Raw genomic sequence first — 27,441 nt, forward strand, 5'->3', positions numbered from 1 at the left:
TATAAAAATTAATAAATTAACACCAAGATAATTACAAGATATATTAATACAGAAACAAAATCTAAACTGCTTTCCACAAAATGGTTAAATGTCAAATATCCATGTAAATTAAAATGGCCCATAGAGACATAAAAGTTCTTAAACAAAGATAAACTTGATTTCTTCCTATTAAATCCCATTATATTAAGCCAGCAGGAAAATCAATAGATATAGGCAATTACCACAAGTTGGTAGCTTTCCATCTTCCTTTTTATTCTTGAGCAAGAGCTATACTATCCATATAAGTGCTGTGCAAAATATAAATAAAAAAAAACTTCTGGACAGCAAAAAAGTCAGTTTGCCAAAACAAATAAACAAACAAACAAACAAAACTGTGCTTTGGGACCAATATCAGATGAAGTCATATTTTAAAAACAGCTTTGTTTCTTATATTTAATAATCAAATTTCCCTGGATAAAATAGACCTTGTTATACAAATTATGTTTCATTATTTAAAACTAAATAAACATTTACATTGAGTAATTTAGCTCATGGGTCCAAGATAATGTAATATATGTAACTATGAAGCTATTTAACTCTAAGGCTCCTTTACCATAAAAAGAAGATATGAATAGTTCCATTTTCTATATCACAAGGCTGCTGTGGAAAAAAAGCACTTTGGAAAATGTAATCAATGTATAAACAAAGGTTATTACATATTAGGAGTTTGGTATTAAATAGTTAAGGGTAAAAATAGCTTTTTCTGTTAGCAATCCAGTCAGTGCTTCAAGGAAGCACCTGAACAATTCCAGCTGTAATGCATTATGATTCCATTTACACAGTAATTATGATGGCATACCAGTGTCAGAAACATAAAGTAGTATTACCAAAGTGGTAGGCTGTAATCAGGAAAAGCTTACTGGAGGAGATGAATCAGTAAAGGTCTATAGGCAAAATTTTGATTTTTTTTTAAAAAGTCAATTCAATTCCATTTATTTTAACAAGCATTTTTAAAACATCTGCTAAGTGCCAGGAACTATGCAAGGTACTGGGGGTATAAAGACAAAAACAGCAATCTATTATAAGGAGATTATTTGAAGGAAAAAAAAATGTGTACATAGAAAGTTAAATACAAAATTTCTTGGAGAGCACTATCAAATGAGAATAAATTTCTTTTAAAAGGCAGCACTTGAGCAGATATTTGAAAGAAGTTAGGGGTTCTTTGAGGAGAGACTACTCATGCCAGGTAGGGGAAACCTGATTTTGCAAAGAAAGATATGGAGATGGAAGTTCTGGAAAATTTGGAAGGAATGTACCACGAATAGACAATAATGTGGAACAAGCCTGGAAAAGCAGTTTGAAACTAAATTTATGAAGGTCTTTAAATTCCAAGTACAGAGAGGTTGGTTTGTATTTTATCCTAAAGGTAAGGAACTGGCTCTTGGACAGACTTCGGAGTCCATGAATTTGAGTTCAAAGGAGGCAAAGAATGAATTTAGATGTTTATTTTCACTAACCTATAAACAAAATTTATCATTTATTTCAATTATTTAAAAACAATTTTTTTCTGAAAGGAAAACTGCTACAAGGGTCAGCTGACAAGCAAAATAATAATGATGATGATGATGATGATGATAAAGTAAGTTCAGATTTCAGAATGTAATTTCCTGAGCAGTGGAGGGCCTTAAAGATAAATCGGAACAGTATTTTTCTTTCTTTTTTTATTATAGCTTTTTATTTATAAGATATATGCATGGGTAATTTTTCAGCATTGACAATTGTAAAACCTTTTGTTCCAATTTTTCCCCTCCTTCCTCCCCTTCCTTCTTCCCTCCCCCTCCCCCAGATGGCAGGTTGACCAATACATGTTAAATATGTTAGAGTATAAGTTAAATACAATATATGTACAGTATTTTTCTTTTAAGTTTTTTTGTTTATTGTTTGTTTGTTTTTAACCTCAGGGAACTCATATTGGGGAAACTCTCTCTACCAATGCAAACAGGTACCAGCTTGGTCTTAAAACGGGGTCTCTTAAATATAGCTGTTTTTTAAAATAGTGACAGCTATATTTAAATATAATCTTTTTTTTCCTTAATCGTGTGTGTGTGTGTGTACACATTAGAAAATATTATTTTGGGATAGATTCTACAAATTTTTAAAGTCAGCTCAAAAAGGATCCCGATTAGATTGTTAAATTTTCAACGTGAGCATCCACCCCTCAGAAATCAGTAAACGCTCCAAATTCGGGCGTTATTTATTGTTCAGTCGGCGGTCCAGACGAAAAAGTGATGGGGAAAACGCTGGCAATGCTAATGTAGCCCTAAAAGCCTGTCACTTTTTCCCGGCGCCCCGCGGAGATTGGGGACAAGAGGCAGGGCTTTCCCTCTGATTCCGCGGCCAGACGCTTTTCCCCCACGCCGCCCTGCAGCAAGACATCTAACTAACATCCTTTTGTCAGGGAATGTTGCATCGTCTTTACTTGAGATGTTTCTCCTGACATCTGGGTACCCCTTCTGACGGCCAAGCATGCCAGGAACCGAAGCTTCCGTTTACCTTCGGCGGGGCTTTTGCGCATGTGCGAAGGCAGCCTATCCCCTTTTCTCTCCCGCCTTCTCCCTCTTTCCGGGAATGAGGCGCTCGGCTTCCGACGCGCATGCGTGCTCAACGGTTCTGGGGCAGCCCCGTAGTTTTGGAGGCCTCCCGGACGGTGGAGAATCCTAGCACCTAGCCTTGGTCTCGGCTTCTTTCCTCCCGCTTCCTTCGCGTCAGGCGCGGGGCGAAATTCTCTTAGTTCTTCCTGCTGCCTGGGCGTGGCCCCAGCTCTCAGGTAGGCCTCACGCGGCGCCCTCGGAGGGGACTTCCCTCAGCCCGGCGTGGAGGAAACGGCCCGTGGCCGAGGGTCTCGCGGCCTGGGAGCCCCCTCCTCCTCCCCTCCTCCTACGCGCCCCGTTCTCCTGCTTATGCCGGGAGCGCACGCTCCCGCCCCTCGCGGTGCCGCGCCTCAGCTCCCCCAGCCCTCGCTGTGCCACACCTTGGCTTTCCCGCCCCACACTCTGCCCCGGCGGGCCCCTGTTGTCCCGGGCCCTCCTCCCTGAAGCTCCTGGCTCACTCCGAGAACTTCCTAAGGGCTTCACTAACCGCGTCCCCGCCCGCGGGACTGGCCCCGTTTTGCAAAGACGAAAACCGGGGCCCAAAGAGGGGAAGAGAGGGTCCCTCAGTCATGGCTGAGAAAGACCGGCGGCGGGTTCGAACCGGATCCTCCCCCCCTTCCGGGTTCTTTTTCCTGGGCTTATGAGAATTAATAATGATACTGACGCTTCCATGGTGCTCACTCGGTGCCAGAGCCTTGGAAGGGGTTTTCCCCTCCGCTCCTCACTGTGATCCTGGGAAGTGGGCGCTATCCTTACAGATGAGGAAACTGAGGCAAACAGGACTTTCCCTGGGCCACCCGACTAGTGTCTGGGATCTTCGCCCCTGGTGCTTTCTCACTTAAACGGACTTTAAGAGAAGGGTCTTTGCTGTCCTCCCCAAGGAGCCTTCCAGGTGGGGGTAAGAGATGATGGGGGAAGTAATACAACCAAACCCAGGAGAAGTAGTTTGCAGGGGAGTCGTCATCCTTGCCCCCAGTCTCGCACTTGAAACTTAACCTTTTTTTTTTTTTTTTTTTTTTTTTTTTTAAGAATCCAAAGTAAGGAGCAGTTACAAATTTCTTCCGACCCCACATTTTTGGTTCCATACATTGTCAGAGCTGCCATTTCTTAGGAAGAATCAATTCTTTACAAAGTCTTATGCTAGTACTGTAGACCATATGTACCAATAGAAAGTAACTATCACTGACATTTCTCAGGCGCTTTATGAGGTCTGAAAAGGACGGGTAGCTTCTTTGTGCAAATGAATGAGGCTCGAATGACTCCTCCACTGTTACAGAGTTAATGTTCAGGGTAGAAGCCAGAAGCCAGATGTGAGTGTTCTTTGTGCTACACAGGCCCTCCTCCCAATGAGGCTCCCTTCAAACAGGAGGGAAACACTTGGAACAGGAGCAGCTACTGTCATTGTCCACATCCTCTACGCTCCAGAACTCCGCTCTGACCTGACTTCAGATTGTTTCTCGTCAGAATAGCTGACATTTGCCTAGTCTCTTAAGGCTTCCAAAGTTGTTCTTTATCTCTCATGTAGTCCTCGAAATAATTTTGAAAAATATAGGCTACGATATGATTAATCCCTTTTTTACAGAGGGCGTTCAGATATTCAGATAGGTGGCTTGCCCATCCATCCAATGACGGTCTGAATTGGAGCCTCTGTCTTCTTGACTTCGAGTCTAGCACTTTACCTGTCACATTACATACCTGTTCTATGTTACATACCTTCCTCCACCCTTTTTAAAAAACTTTCAGTGCCCCCTTTTGCCACTCAGATAAAATAAAATCTCACCCTAGTATTTAAAGCCTCTCACTTTCAGGCTCCTACCTACCTATGTCATTGTTTTTTGTCCCTTGTGACACAAGGGTAGTTTGCCATTTCCTTCTCCAGCCCATTTTATAGTTGAAATGAAGTGACTTAGCCAGAATATCACAACTAATAAGTGTCTAGGGCCAAATTTGAACTCGGGAAGGTATCTTCTTCACACCTTGATACCAGGTATTCTTATCTGCTGTGCCAGCTAGCTGCACCAGCATTTGTATAGCCCTTTAAGATTTGCAAAGTGCTCCACATGTCATTTTTTTTTTTTTTTTTTTTTTTATCTTTAGTCAATTTGCATTACTAGATATTCCTGATCTTCTCTTACCCTCTCCCCCATTTGTGCAAACTATTCTTCAGGCTGTCCTCATCTTTGCCTGTTGAAATTCTTAAAGTAGTTCATGTGCTAAGACAGCTTCTCCATGAAGCCTTCTCAGATCTCTTCCTTTCCACTCCAGCTGAAAGCAGTCTTTCCTCCAGATTTTGCTAGATAATTATCTGTGCCTCTTCTTTGCTCCATTACTTCTTCAAACACTGTATGAGCAAGTCACTAAGCTGCTGTTTGCCTCAGTTTACTCATCTGTAAAATGGGGATAATAATAATGCCTACCTTCCAGAATTGTTGGGAGGATCAAATAAAATAATAATTGTAAAGTGCTTAAAACAGTGTCTGATAGGTAGTAAGGTAGTAAGTTCTATATAAATGTTACCTATTATTATAAGGTATTGTTTTTTATAGCATTCATGTTAGTGTTCTTGTTCCCTACACCCTAGCAGACTCTGGGCCGGAGACTATTTCTTTTCATTTTTTTTATCTCCTGTATCTAGGACAATACCTTGGACAAAACAGGTGCTTAAAATAACTATTATTTGTATTAAAGAGGAAGTAAGTACCAAGGAGAGAAGTTTGAGTAGAATGATCATTTTCACTTGATGTGGGGTTTGTTGGCTTCAAGGATGGTTTCTTAGATAAAGTGGCACTTGAGTTGGGCTTTGAAAGGAAGACTTTAAGAGCTAGAGTTGGGGGAGGACAGAGAGTGGAGGAAGAGTAAAAGTGATCCATCTATTAGGGATGATGTAAACAAAACATGAAGACTGAGGGCATGGTAAGAAAAAATAGAATAATCCAGCTAACAAGAAGTGTTGGATATATAAAAGGAAGTTGTATGAGAGAAGGTTGAACTGGAAGTTTAGAACCAAACCCTGGGCTTGGCCCACCTCTACTACTTGACAGAGAACTTAAACCATTACAGGGTTTCTGTAAGAGAAAATAACATTATGTGTAATGGAAAATGAACTGAAATGAGTCAGGAGTCCTAGGTCTTCACTCTGTTCACTGTAAGAATTTGAACAATTCTTTTTCTTTTTCAAAGCATCGATTTCTTGCCCCTTAAAATTTGGATTTGATAATCTTAAGGTCCCTACAACTTTGACACTCCTGTAAGGAAAGATCACATTTTTGCAGTACTTTGTAAAAGTACTTTTTCATAACAACTCTGAAATAAGGCAGGAATTATTTCCATCATACAGAAGTGAAATCTAAGACTGAAAGAAAGAGATAATGTGACTTACCATAGTTATAGGACCAGTGTTAGATTTGGGAATGGATGCTTAATCTTCTGATTTAATCCATTGCACTTTTCATTATTCAATACTGCCTCTGGGAAAGTTGGTTTCCCTTGTGGGCCCAACTCTGTCCTAGTTGCTATGAGAGGAAGATAAAAGTTGATGTAATGGATGATTTTTTTTGCCCTGAAAGGACTTTCGGCCTCAAAATTTGCCTGTATGAAACAACTATTTAGTTTAAAATACTGTTTTAAATTGTGTGATGCAATCTAACTATATATGTTATTTCTGGAAAAAATTCATTTTTGCCTTAATTATATAGAAAGAATAGATTTTTATTGTTTCTGAAAATTCCATCAAACCTACTCTTGTTAATTTAAATAATTTATTGTCATCTCAACATTCAACATACAAAAAGGCTATAGAAATGAACTTAAAATTAAATCATAAAATCAAAACTATTTACATTTTTATTTTTTAAAGAGGGAAAAGAAAAAAAATAACTTAGCCAGATAGTAATAATTCATATTTTTTGTCTCCTTTAACTTTTTCATCTCTGCATTTGTGACATTTATTTTCATGAAGTTATAATTAATATGTATATTGCTCTAAGTCTAGTATTTTTACTTTGAGTTACTTAATTTCAATATTTCTTTGTATCTATATTTGTCATTTTTTACAATACAATATTATTTTATTGCATTGCTCTATATCAACTATTTTCTAATGGTTGAAAATAGTTATTTGTAGTGTAAATTTGTGTTTTGTTTGTTTTTTACTATTATTGCAAGCAGTGTGGCTTCTAAGAGAAAAAGCTGATGTCAGAAGACTTCAGTTCAAGTCTGTTCTTATGATTCATAAAGACTGTGATTCTGATCAATAAGTCACTTAATCTCTCAAAGGCCTCTAGGTTCTAAGACTATTAATTTCAGAAAATTTTGCTAATCTGGCTTGTAAGAGGGCTTACCTGGGGGTTTTCTATTCCAATGAAATCTCATATCCACTTCCTACCAATCAGTTATTTAAAAGCTAGAAGTATTGGTTAATCAGTTTCTTGTTCCAGGCACCTCTAGGCTCTAAAGATACAAATATAATGAAAACAATTCTACTAACAAAGATATTGTGGACAAAACAACAAAATAAAAATAAAAAAAATTTAAAATACATGGTATTAGGAGGACACTAGCATTTTGTGAGGTCAGGTAGTTCTTGAGTTGCATCTTGAAGGAAGAGAGGGATTCCAGGAGGCAGAGATGGGAAGGACATATGTTGGAGGCCCAGGAGATGGCCAGGGAAAAGGCATAGAGTCAAGAGTATTCTCTGAGGAACAGAGGAGGCCAATTTGGATGGATCCAGCAGCGGGAGGGAGTGTAATATATAAAGAGCCTGGAGGGATAGGTTGGGATCAGCTTGTGAAAGGATTCTAAAGCTAAAGGAATAGTTGATATTTGATTCTAGGGTCTGTAGAGACACTTGGGTTCATCATGGATTCTCTGAAATGGTTGGGTGTTAATTAGATTTCTTGAAGTTGTTTGTCTTCACTATATTATATAAATTGTTCTCCTGGTTCTGCTCACTTCATTCTACTTTAGATTATAATGTCTTTCTAGTTTTCCCTAAAACCATCCTCCCTTATTTTTTTCCCTTTATTATTTCTTATATCGATATGGATGTACTGTATTTTCAGTACCTTTGTAGTTTCCAATTCGCTGCTGCCACAAAAAGACATACTATAAAATTTTTGTACATATGGGTCTTTTCTCCCTTTTTTAAATGTCTTTGGGCCATACTCCCATGGAGTAGTTTATTGATTTTTTTGAGCATGGTTCCAAATTGCTTTACACAGTGGTTAGAACAATTAACAGCTCCATCAGTAGTGCATTGCCTGCTTCCTGCTTGTTCTCCAACATTGTCATTTCTTTTTTGTCAGTTTTGCCAATCTTATGAATGTGAGAGGTGGAACCTCAGATTTGCTTTTAGTTGCATCTCTGTGATTATTAAAGATTTGGAGATTTTTCCATGTGGCATTCATAAATTGGATTTCCTTCTAGAAAAGTAAGCCTGAACATATCTTTTGACCTTTTTTTTTTTTTTTTTTTTTTTTTTTTTTTTTTTTTTTTTTTTTTTTTTTTTTTAGGGTTAGGGTATGGCTCTTTTTGGATCACTTCCATATCTTAGAAATGAGATCCATATTAAAGAAAAATTTTCCAGCTATCTTTTGTATTTCTAATTTTAGCTTATATTATCTTTCTATAAAATATTCAAATTTTTATTTTAAAAGTGCATTTTATTTCTTATAATTTCCTTGTTTGGTCTTAAACTCTTCCCATATCCTTAGATCTGAAAGATAATTTCTTTTCTTGTTCTTCTAATTTATGATGTCATCTTTTAGGGCTAAGTTATCCACTTAAAGTTTATTTTGAAAAAAACTGAAATAGATATTGGTCTCTACCTAGTTTCTGCAAAACTGCTTTCCAAGTTTTCTCTATATTTTCTCAGATAATGCTATAATTGGTTGATTTATGTTGTAATCAGTAAAATTATGTTGTGTGCTTAATCTGTTCCACAGATCAGCCTTTTTATTTCTTAGCTGTGTTATCTAGATGATTACAGTTTTGTACTGTACTTTGAAATCTAGTATTGTAAGGTCTCTTCCTACTTTTTTTTTCATCATTTCCCTTGAGATTCTTGACTTTCTTTAGATGATTTTCCCCCCTAGCAATATAAAGTATGACATTGAATAAGTAAAATTAATTTTAGAAATAGTATTATCATTTTTATTGTTGACTTGGCTTATCCAGCTATTAATAATGAACAATTAATATTAACATTTTGGAGAACCAAATGGCAATATTTATTAATATTCATACATCTTGATCCAATAATTGTACTTTAAGCATACTATCTTAAAATCATCATTAAAAAGAAAAAGAGGCTTATTTTTAAAAATATGAATAGTTGCTATTTAATAGCAGAAAAAAGCATGTATTTCCAATACTTTGAGAATGACTGAATAAATTATGGTATTTTAATATAATAGAGTATCGAAGTATTTTTTTTAATGAAACAAGCAACTATAGAAATAATGTATATGAGGTGATTTGGAGGGAAATCATCACTATCAGAACTATGATTTGCTAATTACAACTATATATGTATATCTTTATTTTCTTTTTTTTCCCCCAGTCTCCACTAAAGATGACAAACATCATTAAAAGTGGTAGAATTTTTGGACATTCCTAGAAGAGAATATAAACAAGCCAAAAATACTTGTTTGTTGTGTGTTGACTATTTTGTGTGTTGCCTTGTTAAAGGCTGGGGAATTTAAATAAGATTTTGCACTTTATCTTATATGTTTGTTTTTTGTTGACACTTAATTGTTACTTTAAATTATAAATTTAAAAACTTTAAAACAAATAGATTACTTAAATTGAACGATCCTTTATAACTTTCATAAAGAGAATCATAAAGATAACTTTCATAAAGAGAATACTGCTGTTATCTGGGGGGGGGGGAACCTACTCTTTCCTCCTTCATTCAGTGTAAATGCTATTCCTGTCCAGAGTATAGTATTCAGAGATAGGAAGGTAAGGTAAGGCTTCCTCCTCTTCTCCACTAGATGGGTACAGCACAGATGCAAATGACTATAACACAGAATAGATCACGATGAAATACTTTAAATAGATATGCAATTTCACCTTATTTGCCTCTCAAAGGTATTTAATACTAAGAAAAAGCTTGTCATGAATTATTTCTATTTTTTTTTTTTCAGGACCAAAATGAGCTTATTTGGAACAACCTCAGGTTTTGGAACTACTGGAACAAGCATGTTTGGTAGCACAACAACAGATAATCACAATCCTATGAAGGTAATATGGCCTCTTCCTGTAATTGGCATCCACATTGAAGAAAATAGGAATTTGGGTTATGAGAGAGGATATACTACAATTTCACTGTCGTGTAAAGCAATACTGTAAATCATACTTAAAGCAAGTGAAGATAGTCATATCTTTTACAGAAGAAATTAAATTAACACTTGTGTAGTATTTCAGCCAGGGGATCACTGAAAGTTAGGGACATGGGGAAAAAGCTTGGTTAAATTGACAAAATCCATATACAATAATGAAGCCCCTTCTGTGTGCAAGGCATTTACTTGAATTATGGAGACAAAAATTAACAGCTCCTGATCTTAGGGAGCTTATGACTTATCAAATTAGACAACATGTATACATAATTTTATTCAAAATGATTTATAGATCAAATACAAGAGAATTTTGGAGGGGAGAGAGCCTTATATATGACATTTGGTCTTTAAGATTAGCTTTAACATAATATTCACAAATTCTCTTTACAGGATATTGAAGTTACATCTTCTCCTGATGACAGTATTGGATGTCTTTCTTTTAGCCCACCTACCTTGCCAGGGAACTTTCTTATTGCAGGATCCTGGGCTAATGATGTAAGTGTTATCTAAACAAAAGTTAGATAAATGACTAACTTCTTTTTTATGTGAATCATTATAATTAACTAAGTTTTGGTTTTGGCAGTACTTGGCATATTAGCATGGCATTTATGCTGTAATTGATAAAACAGTACTTAATAAGCAAAGAGAGAAATCTTTATGCAGAGTCTTTGACTTATTTTGAATCTGTAAACCAATCACATAATAGGATGTTATCTGCTTATTAGCAGGATAAAATTACAATCATATGCAACTTTATATCTATATCCTTCAAACCATTTTGATACTGAGATATATGTGTATATATATACATAGTACATACATATATGCATAAAGAGAGAGATTTTCATTCTTAAACTGTGTTGTGTATATTCCATTGTTTGAATTTGAAATTATCAGATTTAGTACACAGAGAACTAAACTCCCTATTTTGTACTCCTCCAAATGGATAGTTTCCAACCATCTGTTGTAAGATGTTTTCAATTACAAATACACCAGTAACATGATGAGCACATTTATTGTACTTAATCAGGGTACAAAGAATTCTGAGAAGAATAAAATTTTCCACTGTGGACCGGATTCCTCTTATGTCCTTGGATAAATGATGCACTGCTGCATTTTTCCAGAAATCAATAAAGTATCTCAGAGTATAGTTGTGCATTTAAGGATAAAAAAAAATAGCTTATTAGTCTTCTCTATAAGCCATTATATCTATTATTTATATAAACCTTTTTCCTTTTAACCTTCTATATTTTAAAAATTGTGTCTTTAAGTTTGTTTTTTCAGTCCAGATATAGTTAAATTATATATTATTAATTCTTAAATGCTTCAGTGGATCAGTGATTTTCTTGATGCCTTAAAGAGTACAAATTGCAACCTACCCATGCCTTCTGATTTTATATGATTCTTTTCCTTGTCCTCCCATAAATCTTCCATCAAAAATCTAGCCATTGTCAAAATATCTTAACTTAGGCTTTTTAACATTCCGTGGGCACCAGTCTTCATCCTTGCTATATGATCACCTGCCTCCTTTTTTCAGTAAATATTTTCTGAATGAAATCTTGAACACCACTGTGGGTCTCAGTCATCATTGGCAATTTGCACTGCCTACTTACCCTTAACCATGTGAATTGCCGTTGCTCTTTTGCTTACTTAAAACTAATTTTGATTCTTCAGGGATTCTGATGTTTAATGGCTTGCAGCTATATCAGCATCACTGAAAAACTATCAATTTGGAAATATAAGTAGCATGCAATTTCCCAAAGGTAGTCCAGCTTGCTCTCTTACCCAGTTTTAGACCTAATTGTCCATTTGCAGTTTCTACCCCAGTTATGTGCACTAATGGATTAACTCATTGGATTGCCCATCTAACTAAATGTCAATCTGGACAATAGGCATTCTTTATCATTTTGGCTTTTTCTGTGTGGCTTGTTAGGCTTATCTCTTTTGAGTGATAATGGATCTCATTGAGGAGATTCTATAGTATTCTGGAATTTGATGCAGTCATCACTGTTATCTACATACAGCATCTGGAAGACCTTACCATCTATGGAAAATCCCCCTTCTGTTTGGATTCTGTATAGAGCATCCTCTCTGACTTTTTGGTGAGCAAGAATGCATATGACTGTGTTCTGCCTTGATAGCTATTAATAATCAAAAGATCATTAAATATATTTTTCTAGTTGCCCCGAAGAATACTGTATGTTCTAGGGACACTTTGTTAATGGATAGTCTTTGAGAATATTGCTTTATGTAGTCAAATGCTTTTTTATAATTGACAATAAAAAAAAAAGCAGGATATTGTATTCTCTCCTTCTAGTCAATTGTGTGACTATGAAGATGTGGCTTACTCTAGAAAATCATTTAGAAAAACATGCCTGTTTTATATTTTTTATCAAGGATTCCAATCAATGCATATTTAGGTCATTTTTCAAAAAATGATTGAAATCTTTTATTTTTACATCAATTGGTTCCAAACTTCTCTCTCCTTTCTCCCTGACAACCTGACACTCATTAGCTTTGTGATCCTAGGCAAGTCACTTAACTCCTATTGCCTTCTCCTCTCCCCCCAACAACCTCCAATTGAATCAAAGTGATATATCAACTTAAACTAGTAACATATGCAGGTATAAATATAGTCTCACCTTTGCAAAGAGGTAAGGGAGGTACCTTTTTAAAAATCTCTTCTTTGGAACAAAGCTTAAAAATATAGATCATTACCATAATGATTTTTAGAGATGAAAAAGTAGGCTATGGGTCCATTATTATTGATGTCCTTTTCATCATTTTTGTAAGTCCCTTGCTTTTGGTGGGGGAAATAGTAGTAATACTATCTTATTCATTATCAAATGTAGTTGAATGTAATGTGAATTGTTCTGGTGATATTAATTATTTTTAATACAGGTTCGATGTTGGGAAGTTCAAGATAATGGACAAACTATTCCAAAAGCCCAGCAAATGCACACAGGACCCGTACTTGATGTCTGTTGGAGCGATGTATGTTTCTATTAATTTCTGCTACTTTCATAAGAGTAGAAGTAGACTTTTATCCACAATCTATTACTCAAAATGGATAAATTTCAAGAGGCTCCTTTCCTTCTTTCTTCATTACACATCCAAGGAATTCCCTATTTCTCGGTATAGATTTAGTTTGGAGTTTTCTTAAATTTGACAATATGTTATTGATACTTCTTTGATCTAAGAGGCAAAGAGCTTTTTCTTTATAATACATACCTCCTAAAGTAAAAGATGTACTTTTTGTTAAAAAAAAACAAACAAAAAAAAAAAAAAAACGTGCTTAGTGTACAAGCTTTTCAGTCTAAAAGTATCTAGGTAGATTTTTTTTCTTTTAAAATTTATACTGCTCAGAATACATTTTTTCCTTGACGTAGCAATTGTTTTAAATACCATTTTTAAGTATTCATTTTATGAAATTCTCTTCTTAATTTCTAGGTGTATTTTAATATAATACATATTAAAATGACAGTTGAATTTTTAAAGATGAGCCCAATTGTTCAGAAAAAATCATAATTTAATCAACATGCTTTCATGTTTGAAAATGCTATTTTTATACTTTAAAATCATATAGATATGACTCATGTGGACTAAAATTTTGAAAATCTGGATGACAGTCCAAAATAGAGCATTAATAAACAATATAGCCTTTTCTAAGTCACTGTTGCTCCCTGTCTCAGTTTCCATATGTAAAATGGGAAATTAGCAGAATAACCTATTCTAAAAATTTCTTTTTCATATGTGTAAATAATTAACTTTATTCCATTTTATTCTACACATTCTGTGTGAAAAAAAATTTTTTTTATTAAGTGTTGAAAGATAAAAAGAAAATTAAGACATGATTTCTGCCCTTGTGGAGTTGTATAATTTAGCAGGGATATCCAATATCATACAATGATTCTTGTGCTGAATATAACTTTTTCAGGGGACATGATCTCTAATTTCATTAATATCGGGACATCCTGTTGGGGAAAATCCCTTTAGTAATATACATCAGCAACTATTCTGCAATGTTATAACTAAGAGTTTTATGGGACTCTTGGAGGTTGTGACTTTACCAGATTACAAAATCATTATGTATTAGAAGTAGGATTTAATCCAGTTCTTCTTAAATCCCAGACCAGTTCTTTTACTGCCTCTCAAACAATAAACTAAGAAAATAAAGTACAAAATTCTGTCAGAAGTCAATGTAAGGAAAGATAATTTCTGATTGGAAATCCCCAGAGGTTTTTTAATTAGATGTGATATGAGCTGAATAACAAGAGATGAGTGGAATTTTAAAAGCTAAAGGATACCATACCTAAGAATACTAGATCTATGCAAAGGACAGAAGGTACTTTAGTTTGGCTATAGTAATACCAATATATGTTAGTATGGAGGTGGTGTGAGAATTGTTGATTGTTAGGGTATAAATATAGTCTAAAATATAGTCTGGAAAAATATAAACTAAAGCAACATATAGGGTAATGTAATCTTATAAATTATAGAAGTCAATACACTATATTTTACTTATTCTAGATAGCATTAATTTAACTTCTATGATATCTTGGATCTAGTACATAATATATGAGCATTATATAAATGATCAAGTTATCAAGCACCTATATTTGCCCATTAAGTCCTTGGATAATATCCTCTGGAATATAGTTGAAATCATAAATTCATGAATGTGGAGTTAGAAAAGGTCTCAGAGGCTCATTGATCAGGTGCCCCTTCCCCCTCATTTTACCAATGAGATTGATAAGTGCCCTTCTCTTCTAAATTATACATACAACCTTCCATTTGTCATATGGATGGTGGGAGCTAATGGAGAAAGGAGAACAAACCTTCCTCACCACCTTTCCAAATGGTTCTCACTCATTCTCTTGCTCAGTCCCGTAATTGATTGCCCAAGGAATGGAAGGTTGTTCTTCACTTTGAAAGTTATAGACTTAAAGGAATAGCTGACCATCTCATTCTCAATGATGACAACAAAATTAATGGTATTTGCAGTTAGATCTAAGCAACCAGAAATAATAATGTTCAGAGAACACTTTGAAAGATTGTTTTACCTGTGATAATCTCTAAGGACATATATACAATTAACCTTATAAATTTATGAAATATGGAGGAGAGAGATATTGTTAAGTTTTACACACGGAGAATTGTAGATACAGGACTAAAAAGGGGAGATGGAGATGATAAATTTCTGTTGAAATTTTGGTGTCTTAAGTAGCTATTATTTCTAATATAGTACTCTACTTAACTGAGCTAATTTATGGGAGTTTAAAAAGTTTTTTAAAAAAGTTAGAAAAGTTTAATAAATTTATTTATAGTACCAAAAATGGTATGTTAAATTAAAGTTAGTACTTACTCATATTTTATAATTCAGTTGGCATTTTATTCTGTTTTATTGATATTTTCTACATTTGCTTTATAGAAAGCAAAATGAAAGACAGTCATAATTAAATTGAATGAAACGTGACATAATTAAAGTGCTAATTTTTGATTCAGAAGATATGTTTAAATCCTAGCTCTGTTACCTTATGACTGTGTGACTTTGAACAAGTGTCTTAAATTCTAATTAGGCCTCAGTTTCCTCATCTTCAAAATGAGGTTTAATTAAGGATTAATTAAAGATCTCTTATTTCCTTTCCAGTTCTAAATTTTTGTTGCTCTAATTTCAGTCATGTTCTTTTCAGCATTTTAATTCTGAAATAGATAATTTATTTGGAATTTTTTTTTTTGAAGTAAAGTTAATTGTTAACTTTGTTGACTATTTTTGTTATAACAAATAATCACTTCCTTGTCTTTTTCTTTTTAGGATGGGAGTAAAGTATTTACGGCATCTTGTGATAAAACTGCCAAAATGTGGGACCTCAACAGCAACCAGGCTATACAGATTGCACAGGTAACATAAATGTAGTCTCTATATAGAATAAAAGGAAGATCAAAAGCCTTAAGTAGTTTTATCAAATAAAAGCTCTTTAAAGGTGAAGTATTTAGAATGCATATTGAGGCTTTTTTGGAGGATGGTGGAGAATGAGATATAAGACATGACCAATGCAGGAATTTGGTTTGCTTCATTTTGTGTGTGTGTGTGTGTGTGTGTGTGTAAAACTGGTTTTGTTTTTCTTGCTTTGAGAGGAGGCCATTAAAGTTGGAGGAGAAAGGAGGGAGAGGAAAGCACATCTGAGCATAAAATAAAATTGAATTAAATAAAAATTTAAAACTCTTTCAAATGAAGCATCTTGGTAATGTTCTGTAGTATTCGTTTTCATTGAAATGCTGTTTGGCTTATGCTGTTATTTAAGAATATAATAGGTACTTGTTACAGAATGTTCCTTGCCTTATTTACTATAGATTACTAACTTTAAATCCTTTTTAAGTGATGATGTATATATAATAATAGAATTGAATCCTAGGTGGCTTGGCTTTGTAAGAAAATTTTAATTGTAAGCAAGGTGTTGCTTTTAAACTTGTCTATATGCAGAACTCTACATAAGTTCTGTAGTCTAGAGCAAGTTTTTTGTCTCATCCTTACTAGTAAATATATGAAGTTATTGATAGACCTTCTTCCTTTTTTTATTCTTGAAAATACAATCCTACTAAATTTGCTAATTCTCAGTATTCAGATTCAGTTCTAGAAACATTTGAACCTACCTGTGATTTTTTTTTTTTGGCAGTGCTGCTTCTGCTTATGCAGACTGTAAGTCTATCCATACTTTGGAAAGTAGAGTAATCCTGAGAATGGTGGGTTTGGAACATACAGTTTCACTTCTTGACACGGCTTAGCAGAACTGTGTGACTTTGGCCAGGTTACTTATTATCTTTTGTGGATCTGAATTTCCTTCTTTGTAAAATGAGAGGGTTATATTAGATGGCCTTTCTCATTCTTTGTAAGTCCTCTGTGGAAGATATAACCAGTATGACAGAAGCCTTCCTATGGTGCTTTCACTTCTCATGGGTAACCATTGCAGGACTCAGTTGGTTAGCTGTTGACTCTCACTCTCACTAACCAGTCCACCTTCTATTCAAGTCATGTATGTTCCTCTTTTTGTGTATGTTTAGATAGATGTAGATGGCTGTATTCATATCATTACATACACACACATGCACACCATTATGAAAATGCTAAATTTGATGTTCATAGTCAATGAACATGCATTTATTAAGCTTATTGTCAAACAGTAGTTAGGTCTAAATATACAGAGAAAAAGTAAAAACTACGGTAACCCTCAAAGTCTTTACATGTACATAACATAAACGTGGTTTTATACAGGGTACATAGAGAGTAAATATAAGATAAGAGGAAGGTAATTGATCAATGATGAACAGAAGCAGCTACACCCAGAGAAAGGACACTGGGAAATGAGTGTAAACTATTTGCATTTTTGTTTTTCTTCCCGGGTTATTTTTACCTTCTGAATCCAATTCTTCCTGTGCAACAAGAGAACTGTTTGGTTTGCACACATATATTGTATCTAGGATATACTATAACATATTTAATATGTATAAGATTGCTTGCTGTCTAGGGCAGGGAGTGGAGGAAGGGAAGGGAAAAGTCGCAATAGAAATGAATGCAAGGGATAATGTTGTAAAAATTTACCCAGCATATGTTCTGTCAATAAAAAGCTATTTAAAAAAAAGATAAGAGGAAGGTACTAGCATCTTGGGGAACTAGGAAAGGACTTTGGATGAAGGTGAATAGAATCTTGAGAGTTAAGGATTGTGAAGTGGAGGTAAGGAGAGAAAACATTTCAGGAATAGAGAACTGCCATTGTGAAGGCACAGAGATTAGAGATAGAGCATGGTGTGGCGAGGAACAAATAGGTTAGTGTTGTTGGACCATAGAGTGTGTAAGGAAGAATAACATATAGAATGCAAGAAAGAGAAAGTTCATTGTAAAGAGCTTTAAATACTAAACTGGTTATAAGTATCATTACATTTACATGCCAAATAAATACCAAATATTTCATTCTAGAGGTAATAAGGAGCTATTTTAATTTTTTGACCAAGAGAGATAGTATGGTTAGACTTAGAATTTAGCAAAATCACTTTAGCAACTATGGAAAATGGATTGGAAGAGATTTGAAGCAGGGAAAACAATGGAGGATATTCAAAGTATTTTTTAAAACGCCACTTTCTGTCACATCACATTTTATCACAGTACATTATGAAAGAAAATGAATTTTTGCCCAAAGAGTCCAAAGTGCTTCCCTGCTTGATGACACAATTAGGCTCATAACTACAGTATTAAAGATAGTACAGAAACTTGGACTCTTCTTGCTTTTATATGCCACCTGTAGGAAATTTTAGAAGAGACTATAAACTTTGTAGGAGTAGGAACTATTTAGTTTTTGTTATGGTATGTGCAACACCTACATAATCCCTTCCAAATAATGGACCCTCAATAAATGTTTGTTGAATTTAACAAAATTGAAGATTTGTGCTTTTTAAAATTTTATTGGCAACAAGTGCTACCTTCTTGCTCCAGCAGCTCATCTGTCCCTCTCTTCTCATGATAATAATGGCATGAATAAAGGCACTGAGGCAGAAGAAGCCTGAATGGGAATGTGGAAGTTCTAATTTGTCCAGAACACAGAGCTTATGAGGAGGAGAGGAGTATGATAAAATGCCAGAAAAGTAGATTGGGACTTCATTTTGGAAGGCCTTGATTCAGGATCTTGTATTTATATTTCATTTTGTAAGCTGGAGCTAGTGAAGGTTTTTGAGTAGCAAAGTAATACCTTATTGTCAGGGCACTCACATTTTAATGGTGGACACACTATAACATGTGGAAGGTTTCAGCTGCAAGTCAGATGGAAAAGTCCCATGGTCCTTTGAGTTACAGCAGCAAAGCAAATGGTCTTTTCTTTGATGTCATCCCACTAATGAAATGATACTCTTTTTTTAATATTAATGGTGCCAGGGACTTTAGTGACAGAAACTTTCTTTTCTAAGTCTTCAATAGAAAAAAATTTTTTTCCTTCAGAAGTTGTTACCAGGTTGTATTTTCATAAGGTTTGCTTCCCAAGGAGATAGTTACAGACACTCTGAATAGGGGGCATTGCTATCCCAAAAACCTGTTGGGCTCAGAATTCTTAGTTGTCTCCATCAAGGTCTGAAAGCAGATGGTGGTGGTGTGTATCCACTGGAGGCTCTCCTTCATTCAGCTACACTACAATGCTTACCTTATGAGTGGTGATTGCTTAGTTGGTGGGAATGACTAGCCTGGAGGGAATGACAAGAATCAAAAATTACTCAGAGATTATGGACCCAGAGTGACTGGGAAAGCACTGGTGCCATTAATAGAAAAGCAATTTGAAGGTAGTTTGGTAGGAAGGAAGATTGATAATGAAGTTAGGGGTTTTGTTGAAATATCCAAGTGAAGATGCTATAGGATTAGAGCTCTGGGGAAAAGTCAGATAACAGATACCTGGTTGTAGGATATTGCGATTAAAACCATCAGCATGGCTGAGATCTCTAAAGGAGAGACTATAAAGATGAGATGAGAGTCAGTGACAACCTTGAGATCACCATTGTGGCAGCATAGAGTAGTCTAAAGTGCATTGAATTTGAGGAAGAAACTTGGATTTGGATCTCAGTTCTGCTATATACTATCCATCTTTCTAGGCCTCAGCTTCCTCCTTAGTAGAATGAGGGCTTTAGGTTAGCTAGTCCTCCTTTTAGCTCTAAATCTTTTATCTGTTTTCATGAAAATTATCATGGGGAGAGGGGGCGCGGCAGTGGGGCATAGGAAAAGAGGTTGCTAAAACCTGAATGTGTGACATTGTTTTTTATATTAGCATTAACTGAATGTTCACTTAAAAAAGTTTTTCACTGAATCTTGAGGATATTTTATATTCAACATCAATCTTATCTCTTCTAATTTTTTTTTGTTTTTTATGAAAAGCATGATGCCCCTGTGAAAACTGTGCATTGGATCAAAGCACCAAATTATAGCTGTGTGATGACTGGAAGCTGGGATAAAACTTTAAAGGTATAATATACTGGCGAGATAATGTTCCTGCAGTTTAATAGACATAACAAGATTCATATGATTGGTCCATCTGCTCTGATTAACCAAAGGCTCATTGTTCATTTTATCTAGTTTTGGGACACACGGTCACCAAGTCCTATGATGACATTGCAGCTTCCTGAAAGATGTTACTGTGCTGATGTGGTAAGCCATTTCATGCTTTCTAATTTCTTAAATAATATCCAAATCATAATATTTAATAATAAATTTGAAGACTGTATCATGGTAAAGTAGAGCCACTGTAAATGATCATTAATTTTAAGTACAAGAACTTCTCCCAAATGTTACCCTTCAGGTTATACTAGAATATGTTACCAGTATGGAATGATTAAATTCTCACTAAAAATAATAATGGTGTCCAAATTTGTAATTTTATGACTGAATAGCAAACATACTTTTTCATTTTAAAGGAAATTACTTTTAAGAGAGTGTGTTCAGATCCTAGACCATGAATTTTCATCTTTTCCTTATGTCTGGCTTTAGGTCTACCCCATGGCAGCTGTAGCTACTGCTGAGAGAGGATTGATAGTTTATCAATTAGAGAATCAGCCTTCTGAATTCAGGAGAATAGAATCTCCTCTTAAACATCAGGTAAGCAACAAAACATCATTGAATACTTACAATCTCTTATATGAAAGATGCTATGCTTAATATAGTAGAGAACATCTCTGTCTAAGGAAGGCCACAGAAATTTTATCTAAGTGTTTTAAATTATATAGGAACATAATGTAATATTGTAATGCAATCTGAGCATATTATGATTACATAAATCTGTATTAGAAAAAAAAATTTTTTTTTTTTAGGTAACCAAGATTTTATTGTTTGAATTAGAGGATAATAACTGAGTGTTGCAATGATTAAATAAAATGGTTTAGATCCTTATATAGTTATTTGTCCTTTTTTTTTTTTCCCCAATTTTTATGATTGATATTTGAAGAAAAATAATCTCCTATGGCCTGGGTGCAGTCCTAGGTTCTCAAATATTCTGCTAGAAATGCATAAAGTCTGACAGATTCCACCATTCTGAACGTGGTAATATATGTCTTTTGTATGAGGACCAGTTTGCTTAAATATAGAGATACTCACATGTAAAAAGTCTCCTTTAGGATTGAAATTCATGTTTCTGGAAGGAGTACCCAGAATAGTAAAGTGATGAATCATTAAAGTATTGAAGAAATATTTATTTCTCAGAGTTTTTAAGTCTTTTTTTGGACCATAGTTTCCTCTTAACTGGTTTGTCGCATGAAAGGATACTACCATAGAAATGAAAGAAAAAATAAGCCTATATAGTTGGATTTATGAAATAGTATAGGGTCAATATGCTTCTCTGGGAATTGATTTCCTCATCCCTACGATGAGGGAATTGGATTGTATTGATCTCTGACAACCTTTTTAGCTTTTAAGTCCTAAAGTTGTTATTAAAAAGGGGGTAAGTTACTCCTTTAGTATATATCCAATAGTATAAATAAGCACTTGTGTCCTTGGAAAAAAACTCCAGTTTGAGTCCTGTTGTTTGAGTGACCATTAATAAGTCACATCATTTTTCTGAACCTCATTTAATTCAGCTGTCAAGAAACTGATACTTGTATCACCTATCACATTGGAGTTAAAAAAAAAAAAAAAAAAAAAAAAAAACTTACCTAGACTCTCAAGGGAAATAATGAGAAAAGGTATAAATGAAGGGGGTGCATAGCATTATCAAGCCATATTATATGCAAAGCCATCAACACTATTTGATGTAATGGAAATAAATTAGATAAGAAACACAGCAATCAAAAACATCCCATTTGATAAATCTGAGAATTTAAATTGCTTGGGCTTTTTGATAAGAACTGCTGAGAAAACTAGAAAATAGCTCAGCAAAAATTAGATTTAAATGAAGAACTTGAACTATTTGCCATCGTAAACTTAAAATGATTAAGTGATCTAAATATGTGTCCATAAAAAGTTAGAATGAGATCAGATGCCTTTTACAGTAAAGGCATGAAGAAGACTAACTAGTCTTCTAGTTAAGATAAAGGGGATGAGAAAAGAAAAAAAAGTTTGTTTTTTTTTTTAATTTACATGAATAATTAGAAAGAAATATTTGCATCAAATATCAATTAGGAAAGTTTTGATATCCATAATTTTTAGGAAATAGATGCAAATATATAGCACCAATTAGATTACCTAGTAGATAAAATTGGTCAAAAGACATAAATTTATTAAAATACAATAAACCTATTATAGGTTAACATAAATAACAGGTCATTTTGAAAAATATCCCAAAGAAGCCAGCAGTAAAAAAGAAAGGCCCCATATACACCAAAATACACAGCACTTTTTTTGTGGTGATAATAATAACATTAGAAATAAAGGAGAAGTCTTTCTACTGGTTCTCCTGTTTCATGGATGTAATCCTAGGTTCTCAGACATTCTATTTTTCAATAGAATGGATAAAAACGTTGTACAATGTAAATATAATGTGGTAAGGCTGTGTTCTCAGAATAACTGAGTACAGAGGAGATGGAAGAGACTTAAGATTAGCTGAAACAAAGTAAGAACAATATACACAATAATTATAGTGATGTAAATGGAAAGAAAAACCAATCAAAACTTGAAAGCCAAGGTTGATCCCAGGGAGGAGATATGCCAAGGCATCTTGCTCCTTTAAGTGAAGGTCTATGAGTATGAAATCCTGTTATTTGGTTTTGCTGAACTTTTTTTTGTTTTAAAAATTTTTTTTATTATAAGAGATGGCTGTCTGGGAGAAAACAGGTATATGTTGAGAAATGTAAATTATATAAAAACCATGTCAGTAATGCATATTCAAAAGTAAATATAATTTTCACTAGCTTTTATCTTATTATTTAAGGGAGAGTTAAATAATTGATCTTATTTAATTCTTTATATCTTTAGCATCGCTGTGTTGCCATTTTTAAAGACAAACAGAATAAGCCTACTGGTTTTGCTCTGGGAAGTATTGAAGGAAGAGTTGCTATTCATTATATTAATCCACCAAATCCGTAAGTATGATTGCATCAATTTCAATTAATTTTTTGAGGTTTCTTAAAAAGTTTTTTTTTTTAAATTAAAATAATACTCTCTTTCAGTGCCAAAGATAACTTCACCTTTAAATGTCATCGTTCTAATGGAACTAATACTTCAGCTCCTCAAGATATCTATGCAGTGAGTATTTAAAGTGGCTATAATTTTTTTCAAAGTACAACTAAAAACTACAACTTCTGTACACATATACCTAAGATAAGATAAAAATCACTGTGTTATTGAAGGACACTACAACTGCTTGAATTCTTCAGTATTTAAAATGAATAATTTTTTGTTTATTTTTTCTTTTTATTAATAAGAGTATAGTTATATACAGAATGATTTCCTCCCCATTTATGTATGTTTAAATTTTTTTAGTCAGTAAAAGCCACTCTGAGTAATTTGTCATTCCTGCCTGCTTTATAGATATTGATTACACTTTACATTTATGCTTAGACAATAGAAATTGTTATTTTCCACAATTAACTTACATATAGATGTAGATTTGCTTCTATAACTCTTAGCCATTCATCTATTGCAACTCCGTGTTGGCTGGGTCAAGTGTAAATTAACTGTCTTAATTTCAACTGAGCCTTCACTACCAAGAGACAGTCTTTTTAATCTTCTCTGTATCCCACTCCTCAACAGTCATTACATGCCTTCTTTTCTTAAGCTTCCCATGCCGTTCTATTTTCCTGTTAGGAAATAACTTCATTTCATACCCTATAGAGAAAATGAAAGGTTATTTGCCTTGAGCTCTCTCTTCTTCCCAGTCTTCTTTTTCTCTACTCCACATCTGAAAAACCCTTGCCAGCGTCATTCTCTTTTCCTTTACTTCTGAGGAAGAGATAGTCAGTCTTTCTTGTTGAAGCCAACTCCTCCACTTGGTTGAGCTCATGTCCTGTTTCTTTTGGCAGACTAACCCTCTTTCTACTCTTTATGTGCTTGCTCTTTCCTTGCTGCTCAAAACATACTTAGGTCTCCTCAGTTCTTAAAAAAGTTTCATTTGATAGTATCATCTTCAAGCTCTCTTTCACAGAGTTATCTGTAGCCTCCATTTTCTCAGCATTCACCTGAAACTGCTCTCTCCAGAAATATTAATGATGTCCTAATTGACAAATCTGTTGGTTTTTTCCCAATTTCTGCCCTTCCTGACATCCCTGCAGCCTTTATCATTGTCTCTTCTTGAATATTTATCCTCTCTAGATTTTCATGATACTATTCTATCAAGTAGATTGCTCTCAGTCTACTTTGTTGGGTCATCCACCCTCTTCTCTGCCTTGGAATCTCTTCTCTTGTTAGTGCCTAAACAGAACCCACTTAGATAATCTTTCCATGTATGTGATTCCCAGAACTTAGCTCCATTTTCTCATTATCAAAAAAACAAACACATATGCTTCTAGCAATGATTGGTCAAAGGTAAGAATTCATGTTCTAATTTTGTCTAAGAAAGATTAAGTTTTTCGGTATACATTTTTTAAAACTTAGTTTATAAATTCTGGTATGAATGTAATATTATTACTTGGATACTCAGACATTTAGGACTGGATGTCTTTTAGATATCTGAAACTCAACATGTTCAGAATAGAGTTCATTATCTGTACTCCACTTTTCACTTTAACTGCCCTATTTTTTGTTGTTTTTTAAATTGTATCCATGGTGGCTACACATAGGACCAAGTACTTAATAAGCATTTTTTAAATTGAGGTACCACCAGTTTTTCATTCACCCAAGTTTGTAATTTCGGTTGATTTTCTGTTCTTTCATCTTCCTTCCTTGTCACACCCAGTCTGTTCCTAAATCTTATTGCTTCTACTCCACAATATCTCTTTCTTACCTCTGTATTTTCCTTCCCACTCCCATGAACATCATCCTAAGCCACCATCTAGCTGGTCTAATAGAATAGCTTGTTCATTAGTTTTCTGACTTCCAGCTTCTCCCTTCTCTAGGTGATTTGCCACATGGATTTTTCTAAGGCACAAATTTTAATCATGCTGCTCACTACTTAAGAAACATTTCCTTTTTGCCTTCAGGATGCAACACTAGCTTCACTATTAGTCATTTTAAAAAACCTTTCAGAATCTGACTATAGCTAACTTTTCTAGGTTTATTGCACCATTTCACCTTCCCTTCATATACTCTTCCATGCATACTGACCTACTTAACTGTTCCTTAGGCACAGCATTTCTTCTTTGGCTTTGCTCAGGTATTTCCTTTGCCTGCAAAACTTCATCCTTATACTTCATCCCAGTCTTCTTCCATAGCTCAGAGCAAGTACCTCCTCTTTTAGGAGGCCTTTCCTGAACCTCTCAACTGCTCCGGAGTGAAATTACCTTGTGTTTATTTTGTACATGTCTTTATTTACTTATGTGGATACTTCAGTTCCATCATAGCAGGTATGATTTCATTTTTGACTTTAATCCCAGGATGGCTAATACTAGAATGATAATGGTCTTCTAATAGACACTTAAAAATATTTATTTTAACATTTCCCCTTGTCTTTCCAAGTTAAGCTTAAGAATATGTGAAAAACATATTCAAAACACCTCTATTCACTATTGTTCTACCTTCTCTTTCTTATGATATGTACAATTTTTTGCAGGTAAATGGGATAGCATTTCATCCTGTTCATGGAACCCTTGCAACTGTAGGATCTGATGGTAGATTCAGTTTTTGGGACAAAGATGCAAGGACAAAACTAAAAACTTCAGAACAATTAGATCAGCCAATTTCCGCTTGTTGTTTCAATCACAATGGAAACATATTTGCATATGCTTCTAGCTATGATTGGTCAAAGGTAAGAATTCATATTCTAGTTTTGTCTAAGAAAGATTGTTTTCAGTGTATTTTTTTTTTTTTTTTTTTTTTTTTTTTTTTTTTGAAGAAAATGCAATTTTATTTTATTTTATTTTTTTTGGTTACTTTTTTTTTTTTTTTTTTTTTTGGAATAACTTTTTATTGACAGAACCCATGCCAGGGTAATTTTTTACAACATTATTACTTGCACTCACTTCTGTTCTGATTTTTCCCTTCCACCCCCTCCCCCAGATGGCAAGCAGTTTTATACATGTTAAATAGGTTCTTAGATACAATATATGTGTGCAAGAATCGAACAGTTCTCTTGTTGCACAGGGAGAATTGGATTCAGAAGGTATAAATAACCCAGGAAGAAAAATAAAAATGCAAGCAGTTTGAATTCAATTCCCAGTGTTCTTTCTTTGGGTGTAGCTGCTTCTGTCCATCCTTGATCAATTGAAACTGAGTTAGAGCTTCTCTTTGTCGAAGAAGTCCATTTCCATCAGAATACATCCTCATACAGTATCGTTGTTGAGGTACATAATGATCTCCTGGTTCTACTCATTTCACTTAGTATCGGTTCATGTACGTCTCACCAATCCTCTCTGTATTCATCCTGCTGGTCATTTCATACAGAACAATAGTATTCCATAACATTCATATACCACAATTTACCCAACCATTCTCCAATTGATGGGCATCCATTCATTTTCCAGCTTCTGGCCACTACAAAAAGGGCTGCCACAAACATCTTGGCATATACAGGTCCCTTCCCCTTCTTTAATATCTCTTTGGGGTATAAGCAGTGTACGTTTTTTAAAACTTAGTTTATAAATTCTGGTATGAATGTAATATTATTACTTGGATAAATAAAACTAGTAATTGTTTGACTTTATTTACATAATATCAAAAAAAATTAAGATGGAATTGAAAGTGTTTTGAATATTTTCTAACTCTGGAAATTTTGGATCAGTCCTTTGTATTTATTACACTTCCATCTAGAAAAGAAGGCAGCAAGGGAGCTGTTCATTTAATATTCTGGGGCTGTTTTTGAATTCTTACTAAATTAAAGTGGATGCTCACTTGTTTAAGAATTGAGTTCTCAAAATGTAATTTTTTTTCCTCTCTTTTAGGGACATGAATTTTATAATCCCCAAAAGAAAAATTACATTTTTCTACGTAATGCAGCAGAAGAGTTAAAGCCCAGAAATAAGAAGTAACAAATATAAAACTCATAAGTTGAGCTGGATTGTTCTTCCTCACCCCAGTATGGTTTTGATCACTAAAATGTGATGGATTCTCAACTGTTGCATTGTTCAGATCCACTGGAGAAAACCATTTGAATCATGCTACCTGCAAGAATGCCAGATGTCCACAAAGTGACTTGCTGTTTCTACTCCACTGTAATACTGCCTGACAAACTGCTCTATAAATTTAAGAGGATTAAAAGTACTGCTGTACAGCTTAGATTTATATGGGCATTTGCATAGATATTTTACAATCGTCAAGGTGTGTGAGTTATGGGAGATTGAAACACAATCTATAAAGACTGTATCATATTTTGTAATAAACTATTTTCAAAATTGCCTAAAAAGTTGTTTTTTTTTTCCTTAAACCT

General features: G+C 34.3%; 1 protein-coding gene across 3 annotated transcripts; it reads left to right on the top strand.

The window, feature by feature from the left end:
* The first annotated feature begins 878 nt into the window (after positions 1-878).
* Positions 879-27,417, top strand: RAE1 (ribonucleic acid export 1). 3 transcript variants are annotated; one of them, XM_031951675.1, is made up of 12 exons: positions 879-1,024; positions 9,776-9,872; positions 10,358-10,462; positions 12,869-12,961; positions 15,783-15,869; positions 19,875-19,961; positions 20,073-20,144; positions 20,484-20,591; positions 22,899-23,005; positions 23,093-23,168; positions 25,630-25,824; positions 26,957-27,417. In XM_031951675.1, exons 2-12 carry the CDS (start codon positions 9,783-9,785, stop codon positions 27,041-27,043), a joined length of 1,107 nt encoding a protein of 368 aa, XP_031807535.1. In that variant the 5' UTR covers positions 879-1,024; positions 9,776-9,782; the 3' UTR covers positions 27,044-27,417. The 3 variants fall into 3 exon arrangements, with proteins under 3 accessions (XP_031807535.1, XP_031807536.1, XP_031807534.1); XM_031951676.1 differs by having other exon boundaries at positions 885-921; XM_031951674.1 differs by lacking the exon at positions 879-1,024 and adding an exon at positions 2,574-2,806.
* The last annotated feature ends 24 nt before the right edge of the window (positions 27,418-27,441 follow it).

Source organism: Sarcophilus harrisii, chromosome 2 (assembly GCF_902635505.1).
Source record: "Sarcophilus harrisii chromosome 2, mSarHar1.11, whole genome shotgun sequence".
Taxonomy (NCBI): Eukaryota; Metazoa; Chordata; class Mammalia; order Dasyuromorphia; family Dasyuridae; genus Sarcophilus; species Sarcophilus harrisii.